The sequence below is a fragment of the Halichondria panicea genome, chromosome 17, assembly GCF_963675165.1.
Source record: "Halichondria panicea chromosome 17, odHalPani1.1, whole genome shotgun sequence".
In the NCBI taxonomy this organism is placed as follows: Eukaryota; Metazoa; Porifera; class Demospongiae; order Suberitida; family Halichondriidae; genus Halichondria; species Halichondria panicea.
The window spans coordinates 5385104-5399069 of NC_087393.1; the positions used below are offsets into that span (position 1 = coordinate 5385104).

General features: G+C 44.8%; 4 protein-coding genes across 5 annotated transcripts; 3 read left to right on the top strand and 1 right to left on the bottom strand.

The window, feature by feature from the left end:
• Positions 1-96: 96 nt before the first annotated feature.
• Positions 97-5207, bottom strand: LOC135351104 (rho GTPase-activating protein 44-like). Its single transcript, XM_064550031.1, has 15 exons — positions 5049-5207; positions 4879-4952; positions 4513-4552; positions 4116-4217; positions 3869-3966; positions 3594-3705; positions 3466-3542; positions 2664-2929; positions 2239-2414; positions 1894-2033; positions 1573-1779; positions 1357-1507; positions 1002-1068; positions 567-942; positions 97-411 (listed from the first exon to the last, which is right to left on the bottom strand). The coding sequence occupies exons 2-15, from the start codon at positions 4947-4949 to the stop codon at positions 213-215; spliced, it is 2082 nt and encodes a 693-aa protein (XP_064406101.1). The 5' UTR covers positions 4950-4952; positions 5049-5207; the 3' UTR covers positions 97-212.
• On the top strand, positions 5196-7873 carry LOC135351105 (kelch-like protein 17). Its single transcript, XM_064550032.1, has 3 exons — positions 5196-6757; positions 7069-7247; positions 7556-7873. Exons 1-3 carry the CDS (start codon positions 5338-5340, stop codon positions 7793-7795), a joined length of 1839 nt encoding a protein of 612 aa, XP_064406102.1. The 5' UTR covers positions 5196-5337; the 3' UTR covers positions 7796-7873.
• A 1133-nt stretch (positions 7874-9006) lies between these two features.
• Positions 9007-11540, top strand: LOC135351102 (zinc phosphodiesterase ELAC protein 2-like). Its single transcript, XM_064550030.1, has 2 exons — positions 9007-9124; positions 9181-11540. Exon 2 carries the CDS (start codon positions 9204-9206, stop codon positions 11454-11456), a length of 2253 nt encoding a protein of 750 aa, XP_064406100.1. The 5' UTR covers positions 9007-9124; positions 9181-9203; the 3' UTR covers positions 11457-11540.
• Positions 11541-11622: 82 nt separating this feature from the next.
• On the top strand, positions 11623-13966 carry LOC135351109 (RNA binding protein fox-1 homolog 3-like). Of its 2 annotated transcripts, none has more exons than XM_064550040.1 (7): positions 11623-11783; positions 11880-12329; positions 12404-12550; positions 12642-12817; positions 12875-12952; positions 13011-13089; positions 13145-13966. In XM_064550040.1, exons 1-7 carry the CDS (start codon positions 11661-11663, stop codon positions 13193-13195), a joined length of 1104 nt encoding a protein of 367 aa, XP_064406110.1. In that variant the 5' UTR covers positions 11623-11660; the 3' UTR covers positions 13196-13966. The 2 variants fall into 2 exon arrangements, with proteins under 2 accessions (XP_064406110.1, XP_064406111.1); XM_064550041.1 differs by having other exon boundaries at positions 13148-13966.

Here is a 13966-nt window from a genome sequence, read left to right on the forward strand (position 1 = left end):
CCTCTTATTTCTGGCAAGGGGGAAACCCTTGAGACTAAAGAGGCACGCCCCCTTCAGAGAATGGACAATGACATGTCCACATGCAATCTTAAAAAACACGTTTTGCAACTATAATTATACCTATAATAATATTAGCATAAAAAGGTTCACAAGACACGCACGCACACACACACACAGTCCTAATAGTTAGTGCCATACACAGAGTTCAGAGTTCAGAGTGCAGACATTTCATCCTCTTGATTCTGTGATGATAGGAATAGCGATGGTTTCCTGCTCACTGGAGGGGGAGGGGCTCTACGACTGGGACCACCACGCCCACCCGCTCCTGGTTTCGCTGGGGTAGTGGGGGGCTTGCTGGACGTGGGCGGAGGGTCAAGAGCTCTCTTTGGACGAGTGGGCGGAGTGGGTCGACTGCAAGGGAGAGAAAACAAACATAATTAAATGTTAAAAAATGGTTGAGAATAATGAATAGGTACGTGTATCTCCAGTATCTACGGGTAGCTGAAGTATCAAGCAGAAAAATAGCTAGCAAAAGAATTAGAGTAGAATGCTGAGGGTCAGCTCACCCAGCAATGTGGTCAGAGAAGGCTTCCCCATTCTCAGTGGGCAGATCTCCTCCACTAGATGTTCTGGCCAGACCCAGACCTTGGGACGCTGGTGTGTGTCGAGGCTTTGGTACGGGGGAGGGTGGGTCGCTCTGTCTGCTAGCTAGGGGAGCATGTACTGGCTTGTACGGGGCCACCGGCGGAGGCACTTTCTTGGTCTTAGGGGAGGGTGCGCCTGGAGAAGGAGTCCCTTCAACTGGTGAAGTTTTGCTCTCAATCATCTTTACAGTGACACCTTCTAGGAGGGCGTGGTCAGCTAGTGGGTGTGACTGTTCACGCTCTGGTTGTCTTTCTCTTGCCCGTGGTACAGGAGCAGGGGCAGGGGAGCCTCTCGATCCTGGGAAGGAAAGGGGGTGTTTTAGAAGGGCGTCTAGTATTGGAGAGACATAGCCTTACCTGAAGAGCCTGTAGAGCTTATGGAGGCTGTGTCAGAGGGCAGTCGAGGAGATAGGGGGGGCATACTCTATGAGGAGTGGAGGGGTATCCTTACTCAAGTTATGGGAAACGTTAGCTATCAAAACAGGCTAATTTCGGAGTAAAAACAAACTCAAAAATGAAAATTTGGGCTTGAAATAAATCAACACATCATCTTGTAGCTCTATCAAAGAGCTACTAAATGCACATTTTAGTTGTGAAATTGAACTCAAGTTATGAGCAGTCAAAGTTATAATTCACAACTGACTAACAATGTACTGTATGTAGCTACTGAACATGTACAGGGTATGAGAGTGGGGGAGTGGCTGTAGCTAACCTGGGAGGATGAGAAGGAGTTGGATGGTGTTAGAGAGCTCTGAGGCAGTGAGGGAGATGAGGGCTCAGGTAGACCAGGGAACATCCAGCGACAGTGCTCGATCATGGTCTCTGTCAACCGCCGTTGCATTGCAGTATCGGTCACCATGTTGCTGTAGGAGGGAGGAGAGGGGGTTATGAGTGGTTGAAAATGATTACAATATAATAGTGTGCTTACAGTGGGTCTGCGCTCTCTTCCCTCGGCCACAACAGGTTGGGCCCTATCACTATGGCGATGTTGTTGATGGTCATCTTGGTAATCTCAGAGTAGAGAGAGAACTCATAGAGGAAAGCCATGAGGTACTTGAGGTTGGCAAGGTTGGACTCTGGTAGCTGCTCTTTCACTGCCCATAATGCCTGAAGTCTGTCCTCTGGATTACCAATCCTGCATGTGTGGGGGGACATTTATAGTAGTACATACGATATTATAGCTACTGGAGATAAAGAATAGCTAGTAAACATGTACAGTATGCGAAGGAAAAAGTGTCCCCTCTCTCACCCAGCTGCTTTGATCCAGTCAGAGTAGAGGTCAAAGGTGAGCAGTGGCTCCGGCAACTCACGTAGATACATCTTGAGACAGCCTGCGATGGTGTGACTGTCATGGCCAGACACATCAGTCTGACCAGCATCAAAAGCACTCTAAAGAAAGGAGGGGGAGGAGTAGGATCAATAGTCATATCATATTCCAGGGATGTGCCCACACTGGTCGGTACTAACCACCTCTAGACAAAAATAATCACTTCTTGGCCAAGTTACTACATACAAGAGGCAAATTTTTGCATTGAATTGAGATTGAGAACGATTTTGGGTACATCACTGTTCATATAATACTCCATTGAGTTACCTTGAGGAACTTGACTCTGGCAGTGCTGGCTGCTATTCTGAACATTCCCTCAGTCTCCATATAATGCTCTCTGATGGTAGTGCAGCACACCTCCAGCACGGTGGCTATCCCCTGCTTAGAGTTGGCAAGGTGATCATCGAGGGGGGCACCAAACACAGGCCGCAGCCGACTAGCATCTGTGTGGGTGTGTGTGGTATGTGGAGGGTGTGTGATGTGTGTGTGGAGGGTATGGGTTCTACTCCACTAAGCTAATCAATGATCAGAAGGCCACATAACAAAGAGACACTGTTTTGGTGATGTCTAACTCAGTTGGGAGGGATATTATTACATAAAATACCCACCACTCTGAGGAACTTTTCTCACGTACATCTTATCAAATAGTGTCTAAGTTTAAACACAGAATATAGTAGACAGACAACACTCACTCATTTTCTTCTCAAAGGTAGGCAACATGCCCTCAAGCTGCACTGCTGCATTCTTATAGTGGGTGATCTGTAGTTTAACCAGCTCCTGTATCTTAGTTGTGTAGACCTGTTCTTTGCTGAGGAAGTCGTACATCTCAGTGGCGTAGTGGTCCTGAGCAACGTCAAATATCTTAGAGCACTCGTCCACCTCTTGACGCATGTTCACTAGCTTCTCCATATTGTACTCGCGTGTTGACTTCTCAACATGCGCCTCATAGGCCTTCAGTCTATTGGATAAAGTAGGAAACCAGAGCGTGGATTATCAGGGATTTACATCACAATAAGCAAGCACAATAGTTATGATTTAGAACATCTTCTGGTTTCATAGCCAAAATTAATGGTTTTGAAACTAAAGACGTAAACCCCCAATAGCTATTCAGTTACTTGTAGGTACCCCTTCATTTTAGAGTTGGCTCTGTAACTAGAGTTCTAATGTTCCAAATTCAACGATTATATTTTTTTGAAAGCTTAGAAAGAGCTCTTTCAGATGGTATGCTCAAACCCCAAATTTGAAACGGGCCATAATTTCCTATTTTCGGAAAAATACCATGGGCTATATAGCCCATGGTATTTTGTTAAAAACAGGCCAAAAATAGACTTTTGATTTTAACACATCATCTGAAAGGCCTCTCTCTAAGCTTTCAGAAAATCAGAAAATCAACATTACTAGATCAAAGAAACTAAAGTTATGGCCGTTAAAAGATGCTACATGTATATGCATGTTCAGTGGTTTCACAGACAACTAGTTGCAATGACCTCTGACCTTGTTCTGGCCGCATCCATGTCCAGTCGAGCAGTACTTAACTTCTTCTTTGCCTTGTCAACCTTTTTGCAGTCCTCCTACATAAAGTGTTGAGATCACATGACAATGCATCAAGTCACATGACTTACCTCGAGCATTGTGTTGAGATCTTGAATGATGTCATGCATGACTGAGATCTCATACTGTGACATTTGAGCGGCAATGTCTATTTGTGCTTGTCCCACCATCTCCAGCACCACCCTGAGTGTGTGTGTGTGTGTGTGTGTGTGTGTGTGTGTGTGTGTGTGTGATGTGTGAGGGTGTGAGGATGTGTATGGGGGTGGGGGGAGAGGGTAAAGTATCGAAGGCTATATTTGTATTCAAATTCAGTGCACAACTGTAACAGTTTTGTTTTAAGCCTCACCCGAACAGTGACGACTGATGTTCCTTCGTCGGATTGTCATTGAGAGCTCCCCCAGCCTCCATCATGGACACACCCAGTGCATACTGGGGGATCTTTTTCTGTGTGTGTGTGTACAGGTCAAAAGATGAAACGAGATACCTCCATATAAGGAAACCCATAGATACTGATTAATTTTATACGAGAGCACATACATTGCACAGAGATAACACACTAAACTAATACTTGTATTAACAGTAACAATCTCCACCTGGTGTTTATCGAGACTGCCTCCAGATCCTACAAAAGTTGCCGACAGTTTTTTTATCGTCACTAGGCAACCGTTTCGAATACCCTCCACCTTCCGCTCAATCTGCAGTTACCATAGCAACACAACAATACATATTATTTAGCTATATACTTGCTACGGCCAAAAGGCAATTTATATGGCTCCGAATACAGTCTCCATTTCAGCCACAGCATGCCAAAGATGCTTGGATACCTTACAGGCTGTGTACTAACTGATAAGCCTTCAGAACAGATAAACAATATAGTACAGTACTGATGCTTGTACAAACATTATAAATCCCAACAGGTTAAGCTGAAACTACATGTACCTGTGACAGAATGATAATGGTATCGTATACACGAACTACACAAGTGCTTACGTCAGCCAGTTTCGAGGTCAGCTTGTCTGTTTTGTCCCCTCTGCAAGAAACACACAAACACATCTCATGCAATGACAAGGAGAACCTAACACATGTGTGCATGTACACACAACACTAGTACGTGTGAGTGAATACATACATGTACACACGGCTACACACAAGAAACAGTTGTTCTTTCAGCACTGATCAAGTATTTAATCATGTGGTTAATGAACCACGTAAAGCTGCCTAGTAAGGACTGTATGTGTATACACTATCGATAAGTCATAATTATTTATACTGATTAATGCGATTTTAGAACTCTCTACGATAATTATAGCTTTGTGTGTGTGTGTGTCAGCTAGTATGACATTGCATGCTGTATACCTCCCCAAAGCCTCCACTCCACGCTGGGCAAGTCGTTGAATGCGCTTCATAGTTCCTCCTCCTCCAAGCATTCACTGTGGGGGGGGGATAATGGTCAAGCAAGCCTGGGGGTCAGGGTTATAATTATGGCAGCAACATTGACCCAGCTATGTGATGCTATCCTAACTCACCTCTCAAGTAACGTTCAGTGATAGAGCAGACACGGCCACACACGCTAGTGTCTGTGTAGGTTGGATGAGGCTGGGGTAGCTAGCTAGCTCAAAACACAAAGCTAAAGGGAGTGGATCAGCAAGATCTGTGGATCCGCCCACTATGGTGTGGCCTTGAGGGGAAAGTCCCTAAACATGACCACATAACAAGTAAACTACAGGACAATAACACTTGTGGTTTTATGTATACAAATAGTAATTTGCCGACTGGACCATACCATACTATTCTACTACTCTAGAGAGATGAATTATGGCCGGCCATATTGAGAACTTTTATGATGATGTAGAAGGTCCTGAGGAGGAGAGCTTCTATCGACCTCACAGACACGTACCCTCACCACCGACTTCCCTAACTGAGAGAGACAGGCCCTACCTTACCCACCGACCGGACAGGCACACAGCCGAGGCCTTCGCCAAACTCTCTGAGATGCGATCCAAGAACAAGCTATGTGATGTGGTTGTTAAGGCCGGTGATCTGACTCTGAATGCACATCGAGTTGTACTGGCTGCATGCTCACCTTACTTCAATGCTATGTTTTCCGGTGGCATGAAAGAATCTCAGCAAGGAATCGTCAACTTTCAGAGTGTCCATCCGAAAGCTATCGAGGCTTTGGTTGATTTCTGCTATCTAGCAACGGTCACTGTTACTATGGACAATGTCCAGGAGTTATTGCCGGCTTCTTCTCTGCTGCAGATGCACGGAGTTGTGGATGCTTGCTGCACCTTCCTAGCCAGTCAACTGCATCCCTCTAATTGCCTGGGCATACGGCAATTCTCTCAAGTTCACTCATGCTCAGAGCTCTGGAAGAAATGCTGTATGTTTATGCAACAGCGATTCCCTGAGATTGCTCTACACGAAGAGTTTCTGGAGTTATCATTTCAAGATCTCTGCATTATTCTGTCGGATGGAAACCTGAATGTGCGTGGGGAGGAGCAAGTGTACGAGGCTGGATTAACGTGGATCAAACATCACTTAGATGATCGGAAACGATTGATTGCTGACCTACTGCGTTGTATACGAATGCCCCTAATGTCAGCCACTTATCTCAGTCGGGAAGTTCATTCAGAATCGCTAGTAATGGATAATTTTGCTGGTCGAGGTCTACTACTTGAAGCCATGGATCATCATCTGCGCAAGCACTACATGAGAGATTCAACCAACCCCCAGGCAACTCTAAGCACAACCCCTCGTCACTGCCCTGGACTAGAGTATTTGTTTGCCATTGGAGGCTCTGGGCCGCCTGTCTCTGAGAACAACCCATTTCTTGATCTCTGTGAGTGCTACGATGTTGACAAGGACGAATGGAGACAAGTTGCCCCAATGAATGCACGGCGTTCTGGATTGAGGGTGGCGTCTGTTGGTGGCTACCTATTTGCTATCGGTGGCTTCTCTGCAGTTGACACAAAGGCCCTAACAATGGTCGACCGTTATGATCCGATGACTGACTCGTGGAGGCTTGTATCACCGATGAATTGTGCTCGAAGGAGTTTCGGTGTTGCTACACTGAATAGCTGTATCTACGCCATTGGAGGGATCACTTGTGGCACCTATCATGACAGCGTTGAGAAGTACTGTCCTCGAAGCAATCGATGGACATTTGTTCAGCCAATGGGAGTGGAGAGGAGAGCTGTGTGTGCTGCATCACTAGAGGGATATGTGTATGCTGCTGGTGAGAGTGTATGTGTGTGTGTAGAGGAACATGTGTATGCTGCTGGTGAGAGTGCATGTGTGTGTAGGGACATGTGTATGCTGCTGGTGAGAGTGTGCATGTGTGCATAGGTAGCTCAGTGGGAGTGATGGTGTTTAAGGATGTGGTGGCTAGAGATTATAAGGGAGTTGTTGGCACTTGACAAGTATCGTATTTCAAAGAATGTGAAATTAGAGATGTACTACATGTGTGTGCAATGCTTGATTGCATGCACATGTATAAACATTAGCACTAATCTTGTATCATACAGCTATTGTCTGTCCTCTTCCCAGGTGGTCATGATGGCGAGGGACTGCTGGACACAGTGGAGAGGTATGACCCACAGCGAGACACCTGGACAGTGGTCACCAACCTCAGCTCTCCCTGTTGTCTGGGCTCACTGGTGGCACTCAATGGCAAACTGTATGCAGTGGGGGGCTATGATGGGGCCAATGTATTGCAGTCTCTAGAAGTGAGTGTTGCCTATAATTATACGTACGAGTGTTATATATGTTTACCTATAATTATGTTATGGGTTTAAATCCCCTCCCCCATATTTTTTAGTTGTACTTTATATAGTCAAGCTTTCTACTTTTTGAACTTTATTTTTATCTGAGGTTTATTTTTGTTGTTGATTGATCCCCCTCCACACACACACACACACACACACACACACACACACACACACACACACACACACACACACACACACACACACACACACACACACACACACACACACACACACACACACATACACACACACACACACACACACAGTGCTACGACCCCAGCTCCAACGAGTGGGAATCAATGGCCCCCCTCCCCATCCAGAGGTCAGGGTTCAGCTCAGCAGTAGTGGACGGCCATCTCTACCTAGTGGGTGGATGCAACAATCTGTCTAAAGTTAGCACTGTGGACAAGTACGACCCAGAGACCAACAAGTGGTCCCCAGTTGCAGGCATTGGCGTGCGTCGCAGTGGACTAGGTGTGGGGGTAGCCCCTGCATTTTTGTTTTAATTATTTTTGACCCCATCAATCACCCCCACCATATTCATCTCTCTCACTGTCTGGAAGTTACCATTATTTTAATAATAATAATAATAATAATAATGAATAATAAATGAATAAAAAATAAAAAGCACCGCGGGTGCTGATGCCTCGGTGGAGGTACCAAAGCTACATTAATAAAACTACTAGCTTTTATACAAATATTTATATCATGAACATTTTTAATTTTGCTGCATGCAATCGCAGGGAAACTTAAATAGTGGGTAATGATCGACCATTATTGTTGTTAAAAACGATCGATACCAAAAGTTAATGCTATCAGATTCACTGCCCACTTTATACAAACCACTTCCGGTGACCCAAAGTAGCGCTTGTGGTTATTCATGGGGCTCCGGAGCTGGTGGTTGGGTGTCGGGAAACTGGCATCTGCCATCAGAGCGCTACTTTATCCGGAGTTCTGTAACTCACAGTATGCACTGCTAGGTGTAGTGTACTTTATGCTGCCCTCGAAAGCAGTACTTATGCTACGTTAATTAAAAAGTAGTACTTATGCTGCCCTCAAAAGCAGTACTTACTTATGCTACCCTAAAAAGTAGTACTTATGCTGCCCTCAAAAGCAGTACGTATGCTACCTTAAAAAGTAGTACTTATGCTGCCTTCGAAAAGCAGTACTTATGCTACCTTAAAAAGTAGTACTTATCCCCTAAGCAGTTTCTGGCCAGATCGCTTTTTTTTTTAACGTTGGCACTCACTTAATTTTTCGGCTTATATAATTGAGAGTGACAAAGTTAATGTGGCATTAATAATAATTATGTATACATAATAATAAGCACATTTACTAGCTTCTTCAGCAGCTCTTTCTGACTCTCTTGTAACTAACAAAAAAGCTAGCGTTTTAGTGCAAGTTAAGGCTAACTCATAAGTTGAATGGAGAGTTTGTGCGAACAGATGATGCTATGAAGTCTGAAGTCTTCAGAATCTTTCATAGCATCATCTGTTCGCACAAACTTTCTTCAGTGAAGAGATTGCAACAGCCTTCAATGTAAGTCAACTAGCCACTAGCCATAACTCGAGAGAGAAGCTTTAGTTTGCTAATTCACGAGTCAAGAAAGTGGCTAGAAGCCTATAGAATGGAACAGACACACACACACACCATACTATCTAGCACACACACACAGTCAGCTACATGTAGTCAGCTCCCTTGTGCGGCTACGCCTCGAGGCATAATAATAATTTAATTAATTATTGAACACATGGCAATTGAAGACTATACTCTTCTTTTGACTGATGAGCTGCTAACTGGGTCTGTGGATATCTGGAGTTAGATTTTACTTATAGGTAAGGATGCCTTGCATGTTGCAAACCTGTTGTAACCCCCCCCACCCCTTGTGCAGGCCTAGCCCCTCCCCCCTCTCCCATGCTGCTCTCTGCCTGGTTGGCCAGCTCGGCTCTCAAGGCAGTCCAGAGACAGCACTTAAAAATGTCATCGATTGTAAATGCTCACATCCAAGTACTCGGCACAGGAGTCAATGAACTAGCACCATCGTTTTACCTCTTCACTGACAGTAAACGCTACGTATTCAACTGTGGAGAGAACTTTCAACGATTTAGAAGTGAATTTCGACTCCCGCTGACAAAATTGAGTTTTTTCATCACCCACGTATCGTGGAGAAACCTCGGTGGATTTGCCGGAGCAGCCATGAGTTCAAGAGACCATGGAGTGCCTAGTCTGCCTCTGTATGGACCAGAGAAGCTCGAGGATTTTGTTGAGCTAACTCGTTACTTCACTGGAAGTAAGAAAATCAAACTGCTCACACCCTGGAGTGCGGAAGGATCAAAAACTATGTCCCCAGACGTTTATGAAGACGAAAATGTGAACATTAGAACAGTTTCACTTTATTCGAGTGATTCACATTCTGATAGCGATCTTTCAGGAAGTCCTCAATCTAAGCGACTCAAGGTGTCCAGTAACACCGCTGCTTTTGTGTGCAAGTTGAGCGATGTACGAGGCAAGTTCGACGTTGCCAAGGCAAAGGCTCTGGGAATTCCCCCTGGACCCATATACAAGCAGCTAACTGCCGGGAAGAGTGTAACTTCAACTGATGGTAGAGTGGTTCAACCCCACGAGGTGTTGGGGTCTTCAAGAATAGGTCCAGTGATGATTGTTGTGGAATGCCCTGATGAGAGTTACATCCCGTCTGTTGTCTGCAATCCGTTGCTAAGCATTGAGGGGTTCTCAGCGTCCAATCAGATTGTAGCGCTTATTGTGCACATGTCTCCAGCTCATATCCTCAAAGACCAACAATATCGGAAATGGATCGAATCGTTCGGTTCGACCACAAAACATCTTATTCTGAACGAAAGCATGTGTCCAACAGAACTTGCTCTGAGACGATATCTAAAAGTCCAAGTACCATTGCATCTAATGAATCCATCTGTCTACCACCCTCCTGCCAACACCCCATCAATGGCCACTGCTCTGGAGTATCTCCCCAGAGAATCTATTGTATATGGACAAACACTCCTCAAGTATCACCTCAAACCAGCTACAAGGATCGGTGAAGATGGAAGTGCAACACTTGGATCACTGTCTGATGAGTATCACAAGCACCTACAAGAGATTGAGGCTGACAAATTGTTAATGAATTCTATTAAATCTTCAGTATCAAATGCTGGAAACAAAAAGACTGCTGAATCAAAGAAATCAGTTCCAAGCAAACCACTTGTTCCAAAACCAACTGAAACTGATAATCCCATTCTGACGTTCCTTGGGACTGGCTCTTCAGCTCCTACTTGTTATCGGAATGTGACTGGTATTCTAGTGCAAACTGCTTCAAATGGAAATGTACTCTTTGACTGCGGTGAAGGAAGTTTGTCGCAAATCTACCGTTGTTTTGGAACAGAACGTGGCAATGAAATTGTTCGAAATATTGATGGGATATTTATTTCGCACATCCATGGTGACCACCATTTGGGACTCCTGAGCGTATTATTGAGGAGAGAGCAGCTACAACAGTCTAACAGGGACCCGCCATTACTCATTGCTCCTGATCTACTCCTCACCTGGCTCAGACGTTACAGCCACACTATACAGAAAGTGTCCTATCGATCTGTGGACTGCAAAGCCTTGGAGAAGAGCTCTACAACTAAGCCTGTGTTTAGCATACCTACAGAATTGGATTTTGAGACTGTGCCAGTGCTACATTGCAAGTCAGCGTATGGGGTTATCATGCGGCATGCTTCTGATTGGTCGATTGTCTACTCAGGTGACACTAGGCCTTGTCAAGCTCTCGTCGAGGCTGGTAGGGGGACTAATCTGCTTATTCATGAAGCTACTTTCGAAGACAATCTGGTGGAAGATGCGAAGACGAAGATGCATTGTACATTTGGAGAGGCTTTGGAAGTTTCGTCTAAGATGTGCTCAAAGTTTACAGTGATGACACACTTTAGTAGTCGGTATCCAAGGATTCCTACTGTTCTCATGGACGCTCGAGTCGGCTCTAAAGTGGGTGTAGCCTTCGATTGTATGAGTATTGGACTGAAAGATCTGGAATCGCTTTGTGTTGATTTGCCTGTCCTGAAGAAGATATTCAGTCATGTGACAGAGGAGGGTGAAGAGGAACAAAGCGTGTCGTATCAAGACTGGGAACATGAGGACGCTGCAGCATAGTGTGTGTGTGTAGTAATTGATATTTGATTTGCATTCTTTTCCATTAATTATTTTCACACTTATAATGTTTGTTTCGAAGTAAGACCGCGGAATTCACTATCTTCTTGAAAAAAAGCCGCGGCTTTGGTAAAGTAATTCTGTTTGATATTACTCTTTTAGCTGTCTACCTTTAATAAGAACGTCCATGTGAGATCAAAGTGCAAGATGGCGGCGAATGTGATACCAGGTTTAGACGGGCAGACTGCACAGTCTGGAGAGACTAACGACACAGACAGTTATTTATACGCGCACAACTCCAACACTGAGTCTCAAGAGCCATCAAAAGAGGTACGAAAGCCACACACTTGAGCACAACTGCCAACTGGTACATGGTGCATACATGTGTAGATATTAAATAAAGTGATTCCCATATTGTGTGTGCAGGGTGGTATATATGGTGCCCCAGGAGATCAGTACCAGCGACCCACTGAGACGTCCACCTACTCCTCCACACATACGGAGCCCCCTCCTCAGAACTCTATTAGCTACAAAGAAACAGACACTCCCACTGTTTCAACAAGCACTGGTGATGTTGGCTACTCTGGCAGTGGATCGTATGCTGAAGATCCTTCGTATGGTACAAAAACCAGTGAATCTTACCCAGCAACATCAGTGTACGGAGGAGGAACGTCATATACTGACAGTGGATCGTACAGCTATAACACACACACTACCACTACGGCCAACTCTCTACCTGGTACTCAATACTCTACCACTACTGCAGAGTCAACAGGGCCCTCTACTAACCCTCCCATCTCAGGCACACCCAAGAGATTGCATGTCACTAATATTCCATTCCGATTCCGAGAGCCAGAGCTTCGTCAGTTATTTGAAGTAAGTTTAATTATACACTGACAGACAGACAGTAATTGTAAGCTATGATGTTGATGGATATTATATTCCTGTAGGGTTATGGTGACCTAGTACATGCTGAGATCATCTTTAACTCCCGAGGATCAAAGGGTTTTGGATTTGTGACATTTTCCAACGAAGCAGATGCTTTAAAAGCCAAAGTTCATGTCTCAGGCACTTTTGTGGATGGACGGAAAGTTGAGGTAGGTTCAAGTCTGCTTTTGTTCTTATAGTGTCAGTTTTTAGTGTGTTTTTCAACTGATTAATTGTAATACGATATTTTCTACCCCTCAGGTTAACGAGGCCACCCCTCGTACTGGTGGAGGTGTTGGGGTCGGTGGTAGTGGTGGTGGAAGGGGGCGTGGCGGATCCCCCAGGCCGTGGTCTGATAGGAGAGGAGGGGGAGTCCCCTCTGGACGAGGCTACAGTGGAGGCAGAGGGGCCCCACAAAGTTATGGACAGCCATATGGGTAAGTGTTGGGTACACTCGTTTAGTTGTGCCTGTGTTATTTGTTTTGTGTATATAGGTATGGGCAAAGCTATCCAAACTACCCTAACTATAACTATGGCAATTATCCCCCTCCTCCCCAAACACATCAATCAGGGTAAGTCAGTTCTAACCGTATGTCATCAGTAACCTCATGCCCCCCTCTCTCTCCATAGCCCCCCTCCCACTTGGAGCCAGGGTGGAATGAATCAAGGCAGCAGTGGTTATGGATCAGATTATCAAAGCAACTACTCAGTAGGTTCCCATCTCTAACAGTGTGTGCTGATTTGATGTTTGCTCTCCCTTGCAGCAGCCCCAGCACTACAGACAGTCTCATGATTACCGTTATGCACCCTACTAGCATTGAACCTAATCACCTTCTCTGTGCCATCTCTTGTCACAACGTTTATTAACTGTATACTATCTATGGAGGCTTGTAAAATTATTTTGTTTTAATGTGGATGAACTTTTGACCTTTAATATTTCGGTATACTGCAAATGAACTTTTAACCTTAATTGTCAATTCGCAGCCCTGAATAAAATTACTGCGCATGCGTTAGAAGTGCTTCCTGTAAAGGAGGTGTGTCACCCCTGAACCTGAAAAAACATAATCGAACAGAAGAACCTGTGTGTGCTCCATTCTCTGAAGGTCTCACTGCTACGAGGTCTAATAAACTGCCCCAACCAAGTCCTGTGTGTGATAAAACTATCAACATGAAGAGTCTAGCGATTGCAACGGCCCTAGTGATGGCGCTGGCTCTGTTACATCCTGCTGCAGCTACCTCTGGTTCACTGGGAGATCCGGCTGGATCAATAGCCATTGCTATCATCGTGATCGCCATGCTCATCAGTGTGGGCTCTGGGCTAACCGTGTGTCTCTACAGAAGTGATATCATCCCCTGTTTCCAGAATCGGGCAGTATAAAGGAATGAAAATTTTATCCAACTGGTTATTATTTTATCGAACCTCAGACTCATGCATGTTAAATGTACAAGATTTGTGGACGTACATACGTAGCCTTTTCAAAAATGTATGTGTTGTTATAGAACAGGATCTTATACTGTCTCCGTTTTATTTTTGCTGTCTTACGTATCTATATACAGTAAACTATCGATTCAATTAAGTTTCTCAA